This window comes from Orbicella franksi, chromosome 11 (genome assembly GCF_964199315.1).
Source record: "Orbicella franksi chromosome 11, jaOrbFran1.1, whole genome shotgun sequence".
Taxonomy (NCBI): Eukaryota; Metazoa; Cnidaria; class Anthozoa; order Scleractinia; family Merulinidae; genus Orbicella; species Orbicella franksi.
The window spans coordinates 5,281,411-5,306,033 of record NC_138155.1 but is presented as its reverse complement, the minus strand read 5'-3'; the positions used below and the strand labels follow the sequence as shown (position 1 = coordinate 5,306,033).

The following is a 24,623-nucleotide window of genomic DNA, read 5'->3' as shown; positions in this document are numbered from 1 at the left end:
GCATTGTGAAAGGCCTTTTTGTTGATGGTCTTATTGATAATGATGAATCGAAAAAAGTATTCTAAAAAAAAAACATACCCAATTCAAGACTAGAGGGCAAAATGGCCAAAATCTATACCCGTTTTATGACCAAAACGACTGAAAAAACCATAGCCCATATAAAGGGGTACCCCTCCCCGCGGGGAAAAACTCCTGCTGATTAGAGCTAAAGGGTTTTCCGGGACTTGATTTCCAATTTAAAATCGATTAATACATAATCGATGCTATGCTGACAAGAAACGTATTTTTATTAAGCTCAAAAACTGAAACTTGCTCTGAAAATTTTGATAGCACAAATCAGCCTCCCGATATTTCGAACCAACCAAACGCCCGAAAGCTGTTTTACAATGTAAAGAGATTCGCCAAACTCTTTGAATGTCAAATTTTCAATTTTCTTTTTATAGATGAACGCCTTGCAGATTAGATTAAATTAACCGTTGAAACTCGTCTTCTGGCATCCAGTCAAAACCCCTTACAAGTTATATTTAGCTTTAAGTTTACCGGAATTAAAGGTAAAGATTTTGCTGAAATGCTCTTCCGTTCAGAGGCGGAGCTTGTCACTTGATTTCCTACAACACAAAAGAACAGGGCTGAGCGGAAGAAACTAACTTACGTTTTGAATTTTGATATCTGTTTCATACCACGCTTTTCCGCCACACCCCACAACAAAATGGATCGATCCTACGACAACTGATGGCAGCTGACACTGGGTCGGCCAGAGCCTTTGGTAAACTCGGCTTTCGTATCTGTATGGTCTGAAATGAAACCTAAAGTAACATACTCAAAGATGTTCAAAAGGAAATTAAGGGTGTGAAAAAGCGGTGGAAATTCATGTCGGTTATGTCCTCTCGTTTTGTCTCAACCTGGATGCCCTTTTGATTGCATTTTCAAAAGATCACTCAGATAACAGGGGAAAAAAAAATCAGGGTTTCGAATTATTCATTTCATTGGGATGCCGCGGAAATTAGTTGTGGAAAAAGTTCAATGTGAAGTATAAAGATCAAATGAAATGTTTTAATCCCCAGTATAGTACATTTTCTTAAATTAGACCTGAACGTTTCATCAATCTTTATTGAATCGGTCACCCATTTCTTTAGTGCAGTCATCAAAATGTCTGTTGATCAACCTCCAGACAATTTTTGGATTTGTGTATGCTCCCAAAAATTATTTCCTCCTGAATCGCAAAAATTATGCATGCACAAATTTGAAAACAGACTGTAGGGTCAGCGGTTTCCTGTATGCAAATCATGTGATCAAAGACAGAGCAGAGGAAGTGAACATTTTGTAGCGAATAAATGTTTTCATCACAAAAGATGTGCAATATTAACATGGCAAATCAGGAATGTAACCGCCGTAGATGCTAACTATCAACTTTTTGGTGTTGTGCACAAGAGAGAATGAGTGTGAAGGAGAAAGCCAAAGTGTTCGAAGGTACCGTATGTCGTTTGAATGTTGTGTTGTTCTCTATGGCTGCTAACATTGGGAATAGCTGAAATATTTGGGGGTGTTTCTTGTTGGGCCATATACATGTACATGCGTCTTTCTAAAGTTAGATGGTTAGTTTATTAATAGATGAGTTTATTTGAGATCAGAATTCACTTTCGCGCAAATCTGTTTGTTCAGGGCTTGTTTGGACGCGTGAAAGTCTAATGCAGTAGGCATTTCCGCCTGTGCGTTCAACGTGTCGTCGATTTGATATCTTATTTCCTCTATCGAACCTCAGTCGATTTCTTGAAGCTGGTGTATTCTAAATTGCCTTTTACCGCATGGTTTTGCAGATAGACACTCTGGAGAAAGTCCCCCGCCCAGGAAAAAGAACCGTGAAGAGCTGATCGGTGAGCCACAAACTTTAATTCTCGCTTCTTTGAAGTGTCCTGGTGAAGTATGAGATCATTGTGATGTTTTCGTGGTTTCTTTGTCTTTATTCCACTCTGTTCATGATCTTCACTTCACAACCTTCGCTCGCTCCATTTTACGGTCTTCTTTCCTCATAATTCACTGAATGCAACCCAATTTTTGAAGCGGAAAAGATTTCCGATACTTAGGACGTAAACCTGTTGACACGCTTGTCAAACTGAACAATAGAACGAAAGATTGATTTCACAAAGCGTCTTGTTAGAGTCCGTGGAATATCCCGGTGTTTGTTAATTCGTATGAGCGTATATTTCTTTACATTGTGTACTTTTTTAAAATCACCTTAGCTTTTTGAAAGCATTTTATTTATTCTTAAAGTCTAATATATAGATTTGCATTTAGGCTGGGCCCCTTCATGGTTAATTAAGTTATTGCACAGTCAGGTCATATGTCCATAGCAACTTCAATTCTCTGCTATAGTTTATTTAGAGAATAATATAACCTATTTAGTCAAGTACAGGTGCACTCATTTTGACGGATAATTTAAAGTTACCAATTGGACTATGAAGCCTGTTTCATTAAAAAAAGAAAAAAAAAAAATGAGCAGAAATTTTTTTTCAGAACAGTGTATATTTCTATAGAAAGGTCATGTTGACACTCACATCAAGAATTATAGGTGTCTGTGATTAATTTTTACATTTAATTGTAGTAAGGGCTATTTTGATTCATTGTGACTTGTTTTGGAGGCAGCTGCTTTAAGTTGTCATTTCAATACTGCTGATGTTTACATGGGAAATTAAACAAAATTCAATTCCTGGTCATGAAGGCAAAAAGTTTCAGGGTTGCAGAAAAATTATAGGGGATGTACTGCTGACTGTCAAATTATATAAGGAATGTTAAGCAATAGGCCACGCTGGGTGCATCAATATTCTTTTTTTTTTCCTTCACATTTTTATTTCAATTCAACAGCTTACATCAATTTGTAAAAAAAATAGGCTTAAAATTAATAAATGGCTATTAAGTTTACATCAGTAGCTTACATTATATTACAAGTGACAAGGACGAAAATTACGCGAGAAAAGAGACAACAAGAGAAAAGGACACACCAAAAAAATAAAGGAATGAATAACTTTGTGATTACAAAGAGTGAATCAATCTGAATTATTTCTTTGGCTACTTACATATTTAATCTACCTACATTATGATTTAATTTCTGGCCAGGGCTAAAATATCCCTTTTTTTTCCAAAATAATAATTTTTATTTATTTTACATTCAGTTTCATATTTTTTAGCTATTTTGTTTTGATAACTCTTAATTTTAGGATGTATTTGGTTTCTTCTTGGACTTAATTAGAGCTTTAAGTATTCCGGTTGACTTTTTTGATTAGGTTTTTGGTTTAGGGGGCAAAATGCATCAATATTCTTACATACTGTAGCTCCAAGGCTTTTGGGACAAACTCCTAAACTTGGTTGTGTTCTCTCTGTATTCAAGTCTCTTTTGGGAACTGAGGGACAGTGGAAACTTTGTCAAATTTAAAATTTTGTCCTGAAAGCCTTTGAGTCATGTTAGAATAATTGTATATCCAACATGGCCTGGTATTGCAGTGATTGCTGAGACTAAAAGCTTGGAAATTCTTTATGTAGTTAAAAATTAGGCTGTGAGCTCAAGTGTTCTTGAATGAATGGTCAAAGAGATGAAACTGAGTTGAATGTCGCCGAAAGAAAGTTAAGGCGAATGGTCTAATTGTTGTTGTAGACATTCGTAATAATGTATAATGACATTCCAAAACCCACAAGTTTTATTATTTTGGAGCCAAAAATTAAGAATACAAATGTCCATGCAGTTATTTAGTCTTTCACTTTCAAGAGCATATATCTTGTTCTATCAGGGAATAGATGACAATGAGATTTGTGGATTTTCAATCAGTGTTTCAGCCAGAAAATGTTACTTGAGGGTCAAAGTGGCTCCTGAAAACCTTTTTTAGAGGCCAGTTTTTAAGAAAAGGGCCAATAAATTGAAAGCTACAGAAGGAAAAATGCAGCAGGGTACCAAGGAAAATAAAGCAGTTTACTAGGATGTATGATAAAATTTAATAGTAAGTGCTTTTTGAAGTGTTTCTACTCAGTGAAGTTTCTTTTGAATCAGATGCTAGTAAGAAGGATCCGTGCATTACAAGAGAACAATCCATAGGCATACATGACCTAGTCAATGATGAAGGGTTTGTAATGCATTATAGGGTGATTTCAGACACAGTGTTTTCCAATGTGAGAGAATCAATACAGCAAAGCAAAAGGACGGATTGACTTCTTTTCTCATGTTGAATGTTTTAGAAGCAACGATCTTTCAATATAATTTTCTAGAAGGACATAATGTGTGAGAAAATAACCATTATTGATCATCAACACAAAGAAATGTAGTCGCCATTGTGGCGACTGAACCAGAATTTTTGGTCGCCAAGGATCAAATGTTAGTTGCTTTGGCGACTGTATCGGTCGTAATATTGAGCCCTGGGCTGGCTGCCAGGGCTGGCTTCTGTGCCTGTGTTAAGCCTACAGTCTTGACTTGTAAAGGAAAATGGCCAAATTGGCAGGATTCCCGCAATTTCAATGCAGGATTCCTGTAATGGCGCGGTCTGGTGGAAACACTGTTCAATGGAATGCACTTTGTTTTCGATGAGATAAGGTGTCCATGTTTATTTTTTGAGTGAATTGTAAATCAAGTACAGCTGAGAGCTGGACTCTATATTCATATAAAAGAAGTCTAAAGTCTAATAAATGATAACTTTTGTTTTTATTTAGTAGGCACCCTAAAAATCAAGAATGATATTATTCCCATTTAAGGGCCAGCATGTGCAATCCTGGTCATTGATTGGAAGAATAAGCGATGAAATGATAGAACCAATCAGATGCACAGAGATTTTGTAAAGACAAACAATCAATACCACAATCAAAGTACCACTTGTAGAAAATAAATAAATTAGATTTTTGTGCTCATAGCGTAATAAATCAAACTCTTTCTGTTACTCTAAAATGACCTCTGACATTTTTTCAATGAAAAAGGTTTTGGACAAGAATGGTAAACTGTGCACTACACTAAACTTTTTAATTCAATCTTATGAGCAAGAGAATTTTGATATCAATACATGGCATTTAATCTTTAGTATAAGTTACATGACTGTATAGTATGACAATCACATGTCTTTGAGTTTTTGATTGTTCTTAAATCTTTCTATTGTTCTTAACAGAGCACAGTGATGATGGAGATACTCTTGGAGAGTAAGTTTATTTTTGTATTGTTAGACATAGTACATTCTAACACTGGATGCAAATGTTTAATGTAAATACATTATTTGCCAGACTGGGTACTAACTGCATGCCTTGTAATGCTGCCCTCTACAGTGTACATGTATGTGATACTGTCAGAGGATAAATTACAGGGCTGTCAATAAGGGCTGTAGCCCATAACGCCTGCTATGGTTGAGAATGTTTGATGTGCCCTTTATGTTACATGTGACTTGCCTATAGTTCAGATACAATTCACTCAAAATGTAACAAGTTTGTTACAGGTGTGAAGATCAAAGCTAAATTTGACTCAAACTTAATGACAGCCTTAGAGTAATCTTTACTAGGGATGCAATGTACTAACACTGTTCTTCATATACTAGTCTAAAAATCTAAATCACTAACTCCCAAAAAGTTTGACACTTACAGTATAAATTTCAGTCTGTAATTTGAATTTTCTCGAAAAGTTTTTCTAGCAAGAAATGTCACTTGCCCACTGGGCAAGTGATGGGGTGAATCCACTTACAGTAAAAACCGACTGGAAAACCCACTAATCCCAGGTTATCACACAACTTGTTTGCACAACTGACACAAGCTATAAGTACGGTGTACATGTATGAAGATCAAGGCTAAAGTTGATTCAAAACTTAATGACAGCCGTAGAGTAATCTTTACTGGAGATGCAACATACTAAACACTGTTCTTGTGCTATGTTGTCTTTCAAAGACACATGTATTGTACTAGCCTGATGAGCTAATCACTAACTCCCAAAAAGTTTGACACAGTATTTCATTCTGTAATTTTAATTTTCTCAAAACGTTTTTCTGGCAAGAAACGTCACTTGCCCACTGGGCAAGTGGTGGAGAGAATCCACTTACAATAAAAGCCGACCGGAAGATCTGCTAACCCAGGCTATGGTACAACTTGTTTGCACAATTGGCACAACCTACAAGTACTTGTGCATGTCCTCTAACAAAGGTCACTGCTGTGTACAATCCTCTACAGTACATCTACAAGCTGAAATTGTTGTTTGTTTTAATCTCTGGCAGAAGGCATACTACAGGACCTCCTGTGCCGCCACCCAGGAAATACAAAAAGAATGGAACAACAAGACCTAATGAAATGTCAAGTCCAAGCACAGAAAGGAAAGAGAACATGAAGCCAGAATTAAATGCGGCAAAACCTACAAGCGATTTGGATTCAACGACAAGCAAAAAGCCACCAAGACCTCCCCCACCGCCAAGAGGAAGCTCTCTTGGGCGGAAAAGTACACTGCTCTCAAATGCCCAGTCATTGCCATCTGGTGAGAAAAAGAAAAAACCTCCTGTCCCACCAAAACCAAAGAATTATGTTCCAAAGAAAGTCTCATCGCCGAATGCTGTCCTTGTAAAGAATGATAACAGTAGTGTGTGTCAACCAGCAAAAGAGAGAGCTGATTCAGTGCCAGCATCACCTACTGCATCTGATAAACACAAGTCACAGTTTTTCCCCACGCTGGAAAAGGGGAATTATACTGTGGCTCCTTCTAAAGGCTGTGACTCTACAACTACATCAAACTCTTTTGTTTCCCCAGAAAGAAAAAATGATGCTTTAAAATCAAAAGAGATTGAATCAAAAGGGGAGGTTTTAAGTGTTAAAGGAATCAATAATGTTAGGAACGGTGTGACAGACACTAGTGTGCTTGAAAATGGAGTGGCTTCCCAGCACGGGAAGACTATTTTGCCAGAGAAGATAACTTCTGGAAAAGATATGCCAGATCCTTTGGAAGGTCTGGAAATAACTGTTGATGAATTTAGCGAGGAAGAAGGTGACTTTGATCCAACAGATCATGAAGATCAGAAGGAAAATGGCAGCTCTGCTGATTTGGTAGAAGTTAATGGGATAACAGATAGTTTGACTGGACATGGTAAACAGAATGTTAAGATTTTGTACTGCGTTGAGCTGGAGGAAGAATGTTCTGTTACCAGGATAGATGATAGTGCAGAGAGACAGAAACTTCATGATGTTTCATTGACTAAAACTGCTCATGTGTCTGAAGTAGAGGAAATAAACAAATCACATATTAGTTTGGATGATCAGTTTGTCCAACGTTGTGAAGAAACTCCCAATGAAAGGTCTCTTGAAGGAGGAGATGTGGAGGAAAGTTATTATTCTGAGCCTTTGACAAAGGATTCCTCCGAGGAAGAACAAAAAGAAGGAGAAATCAGTGACAGTAATGAAGTAAATAAAAAAATTGAGAAATTTGCAGAAAGTGAACTTGAAAAACCAACAGAAGATGAAGAGATGTGTGACATAGACATTTTGGATGACCTCAGTGATGATGATGAGGAGAACATGCCAGAAGGCAATGTGTCTATTGAGGAGTTCGACAAAACAACTATGGATCAGGATGTTGAACTTGAAGCTGACTGGCAGCTAGGGGATTTAGATTCACCGCAAGTTGAATCAGTGGAGGGGAGTAAAGAAGACATGGATACTGTTACAGAGTTGAAAGAGGATGAACCACAGGAAAACAGCGAAGTGATTTTAGCTGAAGCCATAAGAGAAGGTACTTTAATATCTGTGACTGATCATGTAGTCTCTGAAAGAGCTACTGAAGTTGTGGAAGAGGATAGCCATGAGGTACCCGCTAATGAAGATTCTGAGGATTTAGAAGATAAACTAGTAAAGGAAGAGTTGGAAATCATTGCTTCCTTTTCTGAGGGTGAGCAAATCGTCCAAAAAACAGATTCTGAAAATTTGATGGATGATTTCCGAAATGAAACTGAAGGGCAGTTACTGCCTGATGTAGCAATGACATTTTCTGAAGAAGTGGAATCTGAAAATGTAATCATGTTGGAATTGAATGAAGAAGAAAAATCGGAAGAAAATGTACTTGTTGAGGACTCAGTATCTGAAGAAACTAGTAAAGAGGAAGATACTAAAGATACAGAAGATTCTTGTTCTAGTGGAAATGTAGAACAAGTTGAAGTGAACAGTGAGGTGGCAGCTTCTATGGCAGATCCCACATTGTTAGAGACATCAAAAGAAGTAGTTGAATTTATTGTCAATGCTGTCGCCATTTCTATTGAAGATGAAGACAAGGTGAATAATGTTACTGCTCCATCTGTTGAAGAACCAGCATCACAAGAAGATGAAAATGCAGAAGAAGCACACTCTCCAACATCTCCACAGCCAGTGCGCCCAGAAAGGCGAAATCGCCAGGCTAGACAACAAAAGAATGCTTATGAAAATATTAAACCCACCAAAAAACAACCAGTGGAGTTAATTAAGAGTGGTACTGCGGTGAGGAAAACTCAATCCTTTAGTAAATACGAGACAGTTGTTCTGTCCCTGCCACGCCCTGCTCAACGTGTGTCTGACGATGAGGCAATTTATAGAGTTCCTAGAGTGATACCAGTTGAGAGCTACGCTAATGATGAGTCTGAGTATAGTGTTCCTTATCAGATTTCATCTTATAGGACTGTCCAAGATAATGAATATGCTGTGCCGAAACCAATCGTAGTTCAGGCTTGTACAGTAAGAGACAGGAGCGAGACCGATGAGGGAGATGTATACTCTGTGCCTGGTCAAGTAACATCAGTACCTGTGGTGGAAACATTTGCAGAGCCTTCCAGTAATGAGCTTGTTCAGGCAGTTCCACAGGAGGGTAATGACATGTATGCCGTCCCTGTTCGCGAACAGCCCAAAAGTGTCTCTGTTGCCTCTGTTCCTGCTGAGAAAGCACATCAGAAAACTGTTACTGTTTTCCCCATTCCTGTTGAAGAAGCACCACAGAAAAAAGTAACCCCTCCTCCAAAACCACCAAGATGGAGTCTTACAAAAGATGACATGAACATCAAGGTTGACTTGGGAAGTTTTCCCAGTTCTGTTAGCTCTGAGACGACAGCAAGGGAGTCCCCTAAGCCACTCCCAAGGACTAGAGAACAGAGAAATTCACCAAGCCCGGTTCCAAGAAAGAGCTCCAAAACAGCTGAATCATCAGAATCTACCACACCGCCGAAAGGGGATTCCCCTATCCCAGCTCCGCGAAGTCGCTTGAATGCTCTTCAAAACAGTAGGGAGGGGACTTCCTCAAATATTTCATCATCGGAGCTTTCCATGTTGTCATCTTCTGAGGTCTCTACACAGGAAAGCACGGAAGAGGAGTCGACCATTAAACGCAGGCCTCCACGACCACCGCCACCCAGTGGCAGAGCAAGCTTTTTAAACAATGAGGGTAACATGCTGCCTCCTGGGTCTCCTGGACCATTTGGACATAATTTAGATTCAGACTCAGATTCTGATGTTGGAGAAGAGACTCCCACAAAGGCAAGGGCTCTTAGTTACATTGATCAATGTTTTACTTCAGAGCACTTACCATGTCCTCCCTGGGATGAGTTACAGTTCTACTGGTAGTCAATCTAGTAGCCAGATTTAACCAATTATTATACATTAAACTCACTATCTCTTTTCTGATTGGCCGAAGGTGTACGGTGAATTTTCAAAATCAGCGCCTGTGATGTCATCTAGCTGCAGATTATACACTAATACAATAATCTAGCTGCAGATTATACAATAATTTTTTGTCTTGTTATTATTTACAAAGGGTCCAGCCAAGCCTAAGACATACTACATCGCTCATGAAATTCTCACAACTGAACGTACATTTGTGGATGCTTTGAAGCTTGTCTTTGAGGTAGGTGAAAAATATGGTCTGTAGACATGGATGATAGTGAACAAGATAATTATAGTTACTGGTATGTAATGTATTTATTATCATGCAATTCAAGAGTTTTCATTGGCTTAGCCATCATGTTACATGAGTGTTATACCGTGATCTACAGATATGCCAGCCCTATTAATTGTTTTCCAGGGGAGTTTCTAATTTTTATAAGGATCTTATTTTTAATTGGTTTTCTATATTTTTCGGCATTTTTAATAACACAGTTATCCTACTCGTGCTTGTTGGATATCACATGATTACAGCCAACTCAGTGCTATGCACCTCATTGGCTATCTACTATCTCCTAGATGGGATACACAATGTCCGAGGTCATCCCAGGCTGCCCCAACAATTCACTAGAACTACTGACTACATACATAAAAGTCATGTTCATGTACATATAATTACCATTTCTTTTAATACTATCTCAAGAACACAACCCTGGCTAGGCTTCAACATGAAACGCTTAAAAAAGAGTCTTTTGGAAGTATACTCTATCAGGTCCATAATCCTTTGAAGGGCTTACATAATGACGGGCTTCATTAAAACCATGCCAAATCTCACACCTGTGCACAGTGGGCAACAAAAGTAGTTGTTCTATTTCATATATATCGAGCAATAATTCTCTCATATCCCCAACCCCCCCCCCCCCCCGCCCCACCCCAATGCAGTGGTGTGGTCTGTGCAATTTCAGAAATGGAAAAAAGCAATGCATTGGTTTGGGGAGGGGAGGGGGAAATCTTTCCCAGACCCTTGAAAATAGAATGCTGAATGCCATTTGCTGATTGTCTACGCTACTCACTATCTATTCTGTGATAGATAGTGAGTGGTGTAGCAGTGTGCGCTTGTTTAACAAAATGACGGCCGCTTCTTGGTGTTTTCCAAGTGTCTGTGAAGAGCATTTAGATAAAGTGTTGAACGACTAGTAGATTTATACTAAAACAATTGTAGTCTTGACATTGAAACAAACTCTGACACCCAGTTAAAAAATCAGAGCTGTTACAGATGTAAAAAAAAAAAGTCTTTGCCAATAATAGTCCACTTCCCCAGTTAAAACATTTCTAGGAGTGGGACAGAGAAATGCTCAAAATGCTTGCAGAAATCTATTGAAGGTCTGAAGGCCTGTGACTCTGAAAAAGGTGGTACATGTAGGTACATGTTTACTATTATTGCATTCATGAGATTGGTCCTTTCAAAAAATCACACTGTATAGGTACACGTGCATATGCTGTACATACACAGTCCCTGATTCATCAGTTGCTGAGCTCTAGGTGCTAACAAGTTTCTCTTTTTCTAGGAATGCTATGGTACAATCAAGAATGCAAATGTTATAGCTGATGCTGTTCTGGGTGACATTTTCCGGGATTTGGAAAATATTTATTTGCTGGACTCTAAATTTCTCCAGGAGTTAGAAGAAAGGATGAAAACATGGTAATTAGAAAATTACTTATCGGGAAGATACATGTATTACGCACCTTGTATGTCAAGTCCTCAAGCACGTGTACGTATACCTGTTGCAACTGTTTGCTGACTAGTATTGATGCAGATGGAAAATTACTGAGATAATTTACTTGTAGATACAGTGTAGCCTCCAACTATCAGTAAGGGTTAGGCACTTCTAAGTCAAAACATGATGATTCTAAAGAGTTGAAATTCTGGACACTTACAGTGCAAAAAAAAAAAAAAAAAAAAGAATTGGATCAATATGATTGGTGGAACAAATACGAAGATTGCAACCTAGGAACTGCTTTTAGAAGTGATCCATGTATCTCTGTCATGCTGTTCAACTTTCCAACAAATGGTCAGCTAACAGGCTCTTTGTGGAAATTCATTACTAAATGTAATTCAAAACTTACGTTGTAACCTGTTTTTAACATTGAGGTTGTTGTCATTTTGTTTCTAGGGAGGAACATGAGAGAATTGGGGACATTATCAAGAAATATGGACATTTCTTGAAGGTACTTGATTGTATGATAATCAAAACATTGTGACATTCCTGAATTGGTTTATTGTCTACAAACAGGGCTCGGAAAGGTCAATGTAGCTCTCAAATTTTGCTTGTCCCTGGCAAGCCTTAGTTTGCTCTGTATTGATTTAGTTGGGCGATGACATATCTGAGCCCCTGCCCATTGGGCAAAATGAGAATGAAAAGTTATTGCACGGTAAGAAAATCTACTTGTCCCGGATGACTGGACTGTGCTTTTTTTGAGCCCTGCACAAAGGATTTGGATGTATATTTTTCTGGGTGCTTGATTATGTTACTTAATATGGGAACTTTTAAACCTTGAATTGATAATAACTTTTCAGATGTACACCCAGTATGTGAATGGTTATGACAAAGCCATGAGTGTCTTTCAAGACACGATGAAGGAGAATGCAGAATTTGCAAACTTGGTTTCTCAATTCCAGGTAAGAGATATTCATTAAAATATGTAGTTCTGGAAAATATCCAGACCTCCCCCACAGAATGGATTTTTTGTAAGACCCCCACCCCCTGGAAATTCTAATTAAACTTCATACATTAATTTATTTATAATAATTTGTTGGTCTTATAGAACCCCCCCCCCCCCCCCCCCAGGAAATTCCAATCCTTTCTGTCGGGGATGTACTGTATGGATATATATTTTTAGAACATCACAATTATGTCTCGTTTTGTGTGGATGGTACATATTACTTTGCACATGAATATTTTTGCAGTTTTTATCAGTATGAAGATAATTTTATACCTTGCTAAACAATTGACTGGGTTCATTGTTGTGACTGTATTATTTGGATCACAGGTGACATATATTGACCACCAACAATGTACAATACAACTACCAGCGTGTATTGAACAAGAAAGGTTAAGAAACAGTTGTCTTTGAGTGTAAGATTATTTTGTTGTCTGTGTTTTTGTTTTATCACAAAATAATGTTTCAAGACAAAATGTATTGTATCAAAGAAAATAGGCACAATTATGTACATGGCATGACAGTTGTTTGGAAGTAGTACTAAGATGATTGAAATGAACTGATTTGCCAGGTTGATCATCTGATAATTTTTTTGTTGTCTTGTTTGCTTTTCAGGCAAGTGAAAGATGTAATGGTATGATTCTGTCAGCTTACATGCTGAAACCTGTACAGAGGATACCAAGCTACAGACTTCTTCTAATTGGTGAGCATTTTGTGTGCAAGATTAAGGTGTACTTACATGCTTAGGCAGTGGTCCAGATGGACAGCTACTGTTAGTAGTAGTGTAGCATAAAACTAAGAGTACTACATCACTACATTTCCAATTGAGTGTTTCTATTTCTGTTTGAAGGGATGCTAATTTCAATGCAGTTTACCCAAAGTACATGTAGTTGGTGGTGGGCCAGAATAGCATACAATTTTTTTTATGACTGGATACCTCTGTGTGGAGAAGCTGGGTACTGTGCAGCCACATACTCAAGCTCTCAATCCTGTCTTACTAGCAATTACTAAATTATAGTGTTCAATGTTAATTTGTTTATGATACTAAACAAAGAAAAAGGTTTCATTTTTTGGTTGCATTCTTTTCATGCAGACTATCTTAAACATTTACCCAAGGATTCTGATGAGTCAAAAGACACAGAGAGTAAGTGGCAATGAAATACTTTGTTGCTGAATGTAAATGAACCTCATTTATTATGGTATTAATTGTAATTGGTGATAGCAACAATACATTATGTTCTTCTATGATATTGATCAATTTGTTCTCTAACAGTCACACTGAAGATTGTGTCAGAGGTTGCGACCCATATTAATGAATCCATGAAGAAGATGGTGAGTGATAGTGGCCTTATTTGATTATTTCTAGTACAATGTACGTGTTTAGCCTTTTTTTCTACACTTGTTGGCTTAACAGGCAATGCAGTATGGTATCCTAAAATTTCAGTAGTGTGAGGTTTTCTTATCTCCTTGTCTTGGTTTATGTTTAACAGGACAGTTTTGAACAGATGTTAAAACTCCAAAGAATGCTTGTCGGACACCCAGAGATCGTTAAAGCTGGGCGGGTCAGTATAACTGTTGTTTGTAATAGTTTTTTTTGGAATACTTTCAATTCTAGATGTCTTTTGCTTTTTGTCATAATACTTAATATTTAAAAGTTGCTTTTATTTTCATTTTTTGACAGGATTATCTAAAAGAAGGAACACTGATGAAGTTGTGTCGGAAAGACATGCAAGAAAGAATGTTTTTCTTGGTTCGTAAACATTTTTATGTGTTGCAAAAAGTCTTTCATTCTTGTTTCTGTGCAGGGTATTAATTGGCTGGTAGCAGTTTCCAGCTCTTTCCGACTGTTATTCTTGGATGGTTGAATATTACCACTCTTTTTCATGTGATGTTTCAGCTGATCCAATAATGGTAATCTTTAAGGCACAATAGATTACCCTTAAGAACACTGCTGAACAAAGTGGTAAATTTTGCTTCCTTAAAGGTGTTCTCTCACATAGACGCGCGTCACGCATGTACTCGTCACGCAATCTTTCCTCTAAGTTTCTTACGAATATCTGCTGAAACGAACAGCCATATTAATTATAAGTATAAATCTACTAGCGTTCTATCACAAATGCCGTTCGCTGATTGGCTACGCTACTCACCATCTATTCTGTCATAGATAGTGAGTAGCGTAGCAGTGTGGGCTTGTTAACAACATGACGGCCCCTTATTGGCGTTTTCGAAGTGTCTGAAGAGTATTTAGATAAAGTTTTGAACGACTAGTAGATTTATGCTAAACAATTAGATTATTCGCTCTCCATTTCTATGCGCAATAGTTGACGAGGGCGCAGCCCGAGTCAACTATCACGTGATAGAAATCTCGAGCTCATGATCTAATTGTTTATTATACGCAGACCAATTACAGTGTGCTTTCAAATGCTAGACGTGCACCTTAGCACAAGAGGCACATGTAGATTGTGTGCTGGATCACTTTAAAGTGCATTGTTTTCATTTTCTTTTGCATTTTTTTTTTATCAGCTAACTGATGTTCTTCTTTACACCACCCCTGTGGGTGGTAACCAGTACAAGCTGAACAAAATGTTGCCTCTCCTTGGAATGCAGGTAAGTGTTCTGTGATTACAACGGCTGTGTCCGTCACAGTTTTGTTCATCGAGGGTATCACTTAAGTTTCCGAAGCTGAAGACCTCGGCAAGTGATTATAAGAGTGACAGTTTAACAGTAGTCCCAACCGTAAGCTAGTTGATAGATTCCAAGATTGTGCACTAACCCCTCCGATGTTGAAAACAAGTTTTGGTTATTACCTTGAGGTAAGGTTTACATTATTTTTGCTCTATTTCAGAGCCATAGTCACGTAATTAAAATTGAGCATAGTGGACAGCTTATATATCAAGGCTGATTAGGTTTATAAACAAGGCTTCAGCACCTGGCGTCGGCTACGTTGGGGGAAATACTAATGAAAGAAAATCCTCATAGGGCACATGAACTCATAGCTTGTAGGTTGATGTTCTAACAAATTATCAAAAAGTGTCATAAAAGTCTTTGAAGAAACAGACGTTTCGAGTGTATAACGCTTCTTCAGTGTTCAGAAAACCGTTGAATAACGGTGTATAACGGTTTTCTGAACACTGAAGAAGGGTTAGTTACCCGAAACGTCTGTTTCTTCAAAGACTTTTGTGACGCGTTTTGATAATTTGTTATAATATCAACCTATAAGCTATTTAACTGCAAGTGTCATGCATCTTTAACGGTTTTTCCGTTCACCATACGTGTACTCATTATTGAAGTTCAGGAGATAGGGATTTCCTAGCTCGATTGTTCACCTCTTACCTGTGTTACTTGAGAAGAACCCTCTCAGGTAGTAATTTATTGTTTTTTTGTTTTGTTTTGTTTTGTTTTTCGTTTGTCTTTTGTAAGGTGCTTGTACCAGATTCTCCAGACTTTGTAAATGAATTCAGTATTATCAGCACTACAAGATCATTCACTCTCACCGCAAGGTCAGTTCAAACACACAGTCATTTGAAATGGTAATACAAACTGAGTGGGTAGCAAATTAGAATCGGCTGAACGTTCAATGCAAGGCCAGGTAAAACTTCAAGTACATTACTCATTCACCAATTTGCATCCTTTAAAGTTTCTCAAATAATACGCCCGGTACAAAATGAGGTGCGTGGAGAACGTTTAAAAACTAGTGTATGATTGCACTTAAAAAAGTATAAGGATTTCTTCTTTCACTTATGCGTTCAAGCATTGATGTTAACTAACATTTATACCACAGTAGCTGGAAATTATAATTAGAGTAGTTTCCACTTAAGTGTCGAAAGTAAGTCGCGTTGCATCATTACTCTTTCTGATTGGTGTTAAAAAATCTCGCGCCAGTTTCTCAGCCAATCAGAAGTCAGACCAAGATCGTGACTCAGTGACGTAGGTTTCCCGCGCTTCGCGTCGGCTACGTGCATTGAGTTCGAGTTTTGATTGGTTCACTGTGTTGTCCGTATGGCAAGAGAGGTTACATTGGTTTTGGTTTTACGACGCTCATTTTAAAAATGCTCAGACTCGAAGAGTTGCTGTTGAGTTGAAGATATCTCATCGTCATATGACTGCATTCTTCTTTTCAGCACCCCAGAAGAAAGAGATCAGTGGGTCGAGGTATGCGTACTTGTGATGAATCCTAAGTTTAGAAGCAATAACTTTAAGACAAACAAACATTACGGCTGCGTCCCGGAATCCATAGGCAAGAAAACGAAACGAAACAAAACGAAACGTAATGTAGCGTAACGTAACGTGTAATATTACGGTTGCGTCTCGGACGGTGCAAACTCGTTCGTAATTTATCTTACATATATGGGCCTTGTGTAAATCAATGTTGTCACTTGATTTTCAGGCTATCAATAATGCCATAGACGTCGTTACTAAAAGGAAAATCACTTTCGTCAGCAAGACAAGAGATGCCGCTGCACTGGTAAGGAACGTTATAGTTGAGTGTATTCAACATGTTCGGAAAGGAACTTTGTCACGAAATTTTGACTTAAAGAAAATAGCCACCAAATTGAGTGAAATATAGACATAACCACTTAAAACAGTGAAGGAATATTTCAATAACACAACAAATACAAAAGAGGGGTCACATGGAAAAAATTAAAAAACTAAATTGTGATACGTGGTTTGAAAAAACTCGTTTGTTTCTCACCTTTTATTATTGTCATTTAGATCCATACAATTAATTTCTTACCTCACGTTTACTTTCATATTATGTATTTGGCAACGCATCCCAACGCAGCGCAACGCAACTTAACGCAATGCAGGCCTGAAACGAAACGAAACGAAACGAAGCAAAACTGCCGACTTAACACTAGTCCAGCTCGTTCAACTTTTATTTCAACTTCTATTTCTCTCGCTCTAATTTGAACCCGGTTATTTTTGGATAACTTTTTAGGGAATACAGGAACAAGATGGTGATTTCAAACTTGGCGAGAAGGCTCCTGTGTGGATTCCCGATGCTCGTGTTACAATGTGTATGAGCTGCACATCACCATTCACGCTCACAAACCGCAGGCATCACTGCCGAGCCTGCGGAAACGTAAGTAGAAACATGTAGAGAGTGTGTTTTGTAGTGGAATTGTTAGCAGTTACTGGAAGTGGTTTTTATGATATCCAGAAATATAACCAAGGGCGGCATAAGTGTTATCAGTCGAAAAACCAAATGCTGAAGCTTATGACAGTTACCGAAACCTTAATTATTCCCGATATTATAATAGTAGAACTGGACCTAACAATGATTTATTAGTCAAGAACGGTTTTCGTTCGAGTGTCCAAAAGTTAGTTGCCTTTTGCCTCTGTGTCAAAGCCAGTCTTCGTGCCAAACCATTCATATGAGCATGTGTTCCGCCTACAGGTTCATCTTCATGCAAATCAAACTCTTTATAATGTGTTCCCCTACAGGTTCATTTTCATGCAAATCAAACTCATTTTCATAAGAAAGGTTTTGCACCAAGACTCGTTTCGACACAGAGGCAAAAGGGCACTCGGAAATGGCCAAGTGGTTTTGCATTACTAGACCTAATTATGCCACACGATTGGCTTAAAATCTTCGGGCCACTTTTCATCCAATCAGAAGTAAAACCAGAATCAATCGTTACTCATTTGCACACGTTTTCCCGCTCTCGACGTCAGCTAGATGTACTTTCGTAGCGTTTTGATTGGTTTACTGTATTGTCTATGTCCTTTGCGATTGGCCAGAGTGATTGCTTTGTTTTTGGCGTTACGATACTCAGTTGAAAACCGTTCTACACATGATAACGGTTAAATGGTAACGTATTCTCTCGCGGAAGGCAAGCAAGACTTGCTTAGTTTGTTGTGTTTATGTTTACAAGATGCACAGACACCACACATTAACTGCTCTTCGAAATAATACATTCTTTTACACTTTCGTTCATTTACTAGTAGATCAGTTGTACCCTTGCTGTGGCGCGCGATGTTTTCTAGAAGGGACTTTTTATTCTGTTGGGGAGGGGGGGGGGGTGAGGGTGGGGGACGGGGGAGATTTAAAGTGCACCCTATAAAAGATATTTTGACAGCTAAAAATAGTGGCGTTTCGTCATGAACACCCTCAGTGAGACCAGATTCCTTGATTTATACCCCTCATAATAATACCCCTAATAATACACATGAAAAAATTACTCGATTCTGATTGGCTAAGAGCAGTGCAGTTCAAGTGTAACACCAGTGCAAAAAGTGTAACATCACTGCAAAAAGTGTAACACCAGTGCAAATTACACATCGAAATTCTGGATTATGATTGGCTGAAAGACAATAGGAACTTTTCTAAGAAAATGACATCACGTAAAATGATGACGAAAATTTTGTGCTGAAACTTTGAAAAAAGTTTTCTCAAATGAGAAAAATGGCTTCAAGAAAGATCTTCCGGCACTTCCTCCGCGCGAATTTTTTCATGTTTATATTATTAATAAGGAATCATACGGTTTTTCTCGTTCAATTTGGAGTTAATTTGCACTTGTGAGTTTTTCAAAAAGCTGAAATTATACTCGCCGAAGCGGCTCGTGCAATTTCAGCTTTTTGAAAAACTCACTCGTGCAAATTAATTCCAAATTGAACTCGAAACCGTATGATTACCTATACTAATTAGCAATAATGTGATAATTAATTTGTAACAATTTGTTTCAGGTCGTGTGTGGATCATGTTCTGACAGCACCGCTCCGTTAGTATACCTGGATTATACTCAGGCTAGAGTTTGTGACAAGTGCTATGACCTTCTTTTAAAAGGTAAACTATAGGAGAGTACTACTACAACGAATATAGTTACTTTCGGAATTTTACGGAAACTTTGTTGCAGAACTGCACAATAAGTGGACCATCGGTTCAGTTCGTAGAGTTAAAACTGCTTGCTTAATGGCTGCTTTTGTTAAAGAACCCGAAGTATTTCCCGCAGTGTCTACGATTGCTCTTAATCAAACAGAGCTTTGCACGACTACACCAAAATTTGAACAATTAAGACTTGCTCAGACTTCTCACCGATTTCTAAGTGTCCGCTTATTGTTTTCTTTGCAGATTTTCACACGGATGAAATACACGTAGAAGAGGAAGAAGCGGCCACATTGCCGCCATTGCTACAAGAAGTGGAAAATGCGGAGAAGCTTCTGAGAAAGCCCACCAAGTTTGAAATCATGCGGCGATTTAAGAGCAAAAAGACAAAGAGAAAATCACAGATAATGCATCCGTCTCACTTAACGGAGGTGAGGAGTGGTGAATTTCTAGTTTCTCCTTACTATACGATCACAATGTTAAGTAAACAGGTGATGAAAACAAAGGAAATGATCAGATGGTGGTGTCTTGATGAACCACCAAATTTTTAGAACAAGCAACAATAGAAATGTAAAGAAAGCAGTAAGGAGATCTAAGATTTTGGCCAAACGAGTACGAAAGTCCCGGTGGGGTGGGGGGTACTCTACAAATTCTTATAGAGGGGGGGGGGGGGCTCCGCCTCGAGGTGCAACCCCTTACCCTTTTGTATACCTCTTTGACAGGAAAGGTACCCATTTCATATATGTACTTAGGACGTTGCATCTCTTTTTCTAAACCCTTGAAATGAAGTTAATAACGTAAAGCTTAACAAATTGGATATACAGTCATAAGGTGTTTCTGTTCGGAATATTTTAATTAAAGTCCCTTTTAAATACCTAAATGAGAGATTTCTCTACCCTTTCATATACCTCAACTTGTAAAATCCCTACCCTTTTATATAGTTGAAACCTAGAAAAGATACCCCTTTCGGGCGGGGCCTCCCCCTATAGGCCATTATAGGGACTACATCCCCCCCCCCCCCCCCCGAACGAAAGACCGTTTTGCATTTAAAATGTTCCTTGTGTCGTCAGGTTGTCGCTAATCAGGAAGGCAGTCAAATGAGTGGCTACTTAAGATTCAAAAAAGGAAGACATGGATGGAAAAAGGCCTGGTTTGTGCTCAAGAACAACGTATTATACTCGTACAAAGCAAGCTCGGTAAGTGGCAGAGACGCTATAAATAGGATTCGGAAAATGACAAAGAGTAAGCCCGTGAAGTGAAGGTTTTCACAGTCACTGAGTCGATCTGGGACCAGAAATAGTGTAATAGATCAAGCTGAGCTAGAAGGCAACACGTATAATCAACGAGAAACGTGACAAAACTTGCAATTTATGACAAGCGCTCTTAAGTGCAAACACTTGAAAGCGTAGGAAATTGCCGTAAGGGAAAGCATAGGAAAACTTGAAAACAGTATCAAGTGCGGCAAAAAAGCGCAAGGGTCTTGTCAGGGTTTAGACTTGGAGGTGGCTGGCTTAAAAGTTTTGGTCCTCGTTCTAAAGTGTTAATAATTCAGCAAGCATAAGATGAAGTAAAACGCCTAAGTACTATTGAGTTCCACTTGTGCGTTTAAAGATCGTACTGGGCGTGCTATTAACGTATCGTTTGTTTGTTTCATTTCTTAAAGGATGTTGTGGCTTTGGAAACTCTACCAGTATTGAGTTATCAGATCGAAGACCTTGGCAAGGTGCGGCTGATTTTGTTTTGTTTAGTGAGTGAAGTCACTGTTTGTGAACCAACCCAACCCAACAAAACGCAATGATACACGAGAAAACACAAGGCAAGACAACAAAACTCAGCAAAATAGAAACCAGACAAAACGCAAAAAACGCAAGAAAGCAGAACAGATTAAAACGCAACAAAACACAACGCAACAAAACACAACGCAACAAAACACAGTAACCTGTAATTCATCTCGAAATTGAGGTTGCAAGGTTGGTAATATTTTGGAGAAATAGAATAAATAAGGAAGTGCTCAGGTATACAATCTGTATATATACACGTCAATTTATAAATAAGAATATAAAATCGAGCAAAAGTTGCAGGGCAAACCAAACGAATTGTTTCAAATTTCATTGTCTTTGAGTACAGCTTTGTATTTCTTGTCGCACCTTTACCTTTGTTTTTGTTTTTGTTTGACTGGCCCCAAGGGAAACAGTGAGTTTTGTTTCCCCGAGGCGAGGCCGAGGGGAACATTGAGGTCGGGGAAAAAAACTGCGAAGAAATCGTTTGCTTGACGCCGGCTGGCTCACAAATTTGTCGCGGTTTCAAGGAGCACGTCCCGATCACGTGCGAGTCGAATAGTTCAAGTTGTTGTTTCCCTAGGGAGTTAGTGAGTTTTGACCCACGACACGTGACACGTTCTCCTCCAATCAGAAAACGTATTTGAGTTGGGAGGTATAACAATATCATTTATTTCAGGAAGGAGATGACTTTGTTTTCCAACTTAAACATCAAGGTGTCCCGCCTCTAGTATTCAAGGCTGATAATGAAGCGTCAGGAACAAGGTAAACAGATATGATATACTAGGAAACGCCTAAGACAAGGCGGCAGCGCGAAACGCACAGTATTGGATTGAGAGTGTGACAGTCTTACGTGCCTACTGGGGCGATGTGCAGAGATCATGATAAAATGCCGAAGATATCCGTTTGCATTCAAATTGCATCGAGTCTTTGTAATTCATTTTCAGTTGTAGCGTTTCACATCAAACACTTATTTTACAATAACTGTCTAATTTCTCGCGCCCTGATTGGCTCATTTTTAGCATCAATAAGAGTACAGACGGATAAAGTTTTAATTTATGCATGCTTTCAAGTTCAACTTTCAGCTGTCAGACTGTCAACTTTTTAACCAATGAGATTTTATGGACTTTTTAAGTAGCCAATCAAAAAGCGAGAAAAGCTATGGACAATGTTCGCGTCATTTTGAATAAAATTCACTTGTGTTTGTTTACGGCAAGTTTACGGCGTCTTTCCCCCCATTTATTCCCGGCATTTGACCATTTTGGGGTCTTGTTATTGTACAAAAACAAATTGACATGCATCTGTCCTCGTATTGATTATAAATTTCGTCATAACATTGTCAAAGTTTATTGTGGAACCACTGCGGAACCACTCGTGGTTCCACAGCCACTTTGACAATGTTATGACGCAATTTATCATCAGTAAGAGGACAGACGCACAAAAAACTGGCGTCAATTTGTTGAAACGAGTGTCAAATCTGTTTTTTTTTGTATCTATTAATTTTTATGTTGCATTTTTTCACTTTTTAGTATTCTTTAACTAGCTACCATTTTAGCACTGTAGATAGTCATAGTCTTAATGTCAATTTTGTTAGCCCTAAGGAATGGGGAAAGGCAAATTTTAAGTTTTAAATTGTAATTTAGTTATATAATTGGAGACATATTTTTTATCGTATTTTATTTTTTAATAGTCTCCTTACTCAGTGGGAAACAACTAACGCTCAAATAAAGTTGCTATTCATGTTCTTACCTTCTCGATGGAATGTTCGTCGTAGAACTGCAAAGAAAGTGGGAATTAAAATTGAAACATTTTAAAAACGAGGTCTTTTTTTAATACGCAGAAGATAAGCTGATTGGCTCTTTTACCAACCAATCAGAGACGCGACCTGGGTTTTTATAATATTTTTCGTCTCGAAGCTCAGATTTCTCGCAGGCGAGTAAATCTAGGAGTTTTATGTTCTTTAGTGATTACCAAAGACCTCTGGGATGACCCCTCGTGGGTCACACAACAGAGACTTTTATTAATGGCCTTTGACTGTGTTCTATTTTAGGTGGTTAAAAGAGCTTAAGAAAGCGATCACTATAGAAACATAAATCGCATACAGTCACGCAAGGAAGTAGCTTTGCCAGACGTGACAACAGCGAGTCACGCAAGGCAATGTCACGGACTCATAAGCGGCGGAGAGTTTTTGAGGAGGATATTTTATCCTTCCTGGACATTTCATCCGTGATCAGGAAATAATCTGGAATATAAACTGTTGTTTAGAATTATTTTACAATAATTACAAGAAGTATTTTATCAATTTCTTAATCTTTTTAGTTTAAATAGCTTAATTTCACGTTTATTAAAGTTTATCAATGTATTATATAAATGAAATTCTTTTCTACAGTCGAGGGAACGTGAATTGTCTTTGCAAAATTCTTGGTAAAACATTTGGAAAGTTTGCGTTTGTTTTTTAATTCAATCAAAAACTGATTAAGCACTTCCGTGATCTCCAAAAGTCGTCTTGTGACCCATGACGCAATGATTCGGCAACATACTGACAAAAACTGCAGGCTCGTGGAATCAGCCAAAATCAGTTCTTGTTCCCTCGACCAAAAGATGTTAGAAAGCCTCTTTACAAGCTGTCAAGAGGAAAATGATTTACAACAATAGAAGGTGTAAGTCCCTTGTGATTGTTACATCCCGCTTATTATATTTCGCTCGAGGACGTTTTCGTTTTACGGGCTACTCTCGAACTCTGCCAGAGCAACCCTCGAGCCCCTCTCGAACTCTTGACGAACATTTAACGAGCTCTTTCCGAGCCCCCCCGATACAACATTGAAACAAAGTTGTCAATCAAAATGTTTAAATACGCCCGTTGCATTACGACGGCGTAAATTTATTGTACATAAATTTCCAAAACACAGAAATATATAATTGCCAAGAATTTGAAATTATTGTGACATTAATGCTGTATGCAAATATCATTTTTAAACCCTGTTTCAAAAAGTATGTATACTTATAAGAATGGTCATAGGATTAGAGGGGTCACACGAGCAAAAAATGTACTTAGGGCACTTGATGTCGCAGCATTTTTGTGGTCAAGAATACTTGCTATCAAGAATGTCGAACGATATATCTTCAATAATACAATTGATTTTATCTTTTTATTTCACGATACTGCTGTATAAGGTAAAGAATGATCGCCCTGACTGATAACACTCTAGAATCAAATGAGTTATTCTTAGGCAAGTGAAACGTTTAAATAAGCTTCTCAAATAAAGTTGGAACTTTTACATCTGCCAACAACATTTTTTAATTGCGTAGTTAATTATTAGGATTTTTCGCATTTTATTTTTTCCCTTTTTCTCCCTGGTTAACGCAATGTCTTGGAAACTAACCTTATTTACAACTTAGACTACATTTGCAACCTAAAACTTCGAATGATTTCACGTGGCTACTAGAGATATATATCTTGAAAGATTACAGGAAGAATTTGGATGTTGATTACTAAGGAAATTAAAAGATTGGAGCAAACCAGGCTGTAAAGTTGTACGTTGTAACTACGTAACACATATAGGTTATTGACCAAGCGTGAGGTCAAGATGGCTGGATATTGACCGAGTTCTTTTTTGTGTGTTCATAAACCGAGACGGAGTCGAGGGTCATAAACACGCAAAAAAAGAACGAGGCCAATATCCTGCCAT

At 38.2% G+C, this 24,623-nt stretch overlaps 1 protein-coding gene across 1 annotated transcript; it reads left to right on the top strand.

Moving 5' to 3' along the window:
- The first annotated feature begins 1,304 nt into the window (after window positions 1-1,304).
- LOC145502013 (uncharacterized) lies at window positions 1,305-24,457 on the top strand. Its single transcript, XM_081481311.1, has 24 exons — window positions 1,305-1,470; window positions 1,818-1,874; window positions 5,139-5,169; window positions 6,225-9,486; window positions 9,764-9,853; window positions 11,178-11,311; window positions 11,784-11,838; window positions 12,188-12,289; window positions 12,946-13,033; window positions 13,424-13,474; window positions 13,604-13,662; window positions 13,821-13,892; window positions 14,012-14,080; window positions 14,854-14,937; window positions 15,751-15,830; window positions 16,452-16,482; window positions 16,718-16,795; window positions 17,270-17,413; window positions 19,018-19,117; window positions 19,403-19,587; window positions 20,227-20,352; window positions 20,820-20,879; window positions 21,614-21,699; window positions 22,985-24,457. The coding sequence occupies exons 1-24, from the start codon at window positions 1,437-1,439 to the stop codon at window positions 23,025-23,027; spliced, it is 5,121 nt and encodes a 1,706-aa protein (XP_081337437.1). The 5' UTR covers window positions 1,305-1,436; the 3' UTR covers window positions 23,028-24,457.
- The last annotated feature ends 166 nt before the right edge of the window (window positions 24,458-24,623 follow it).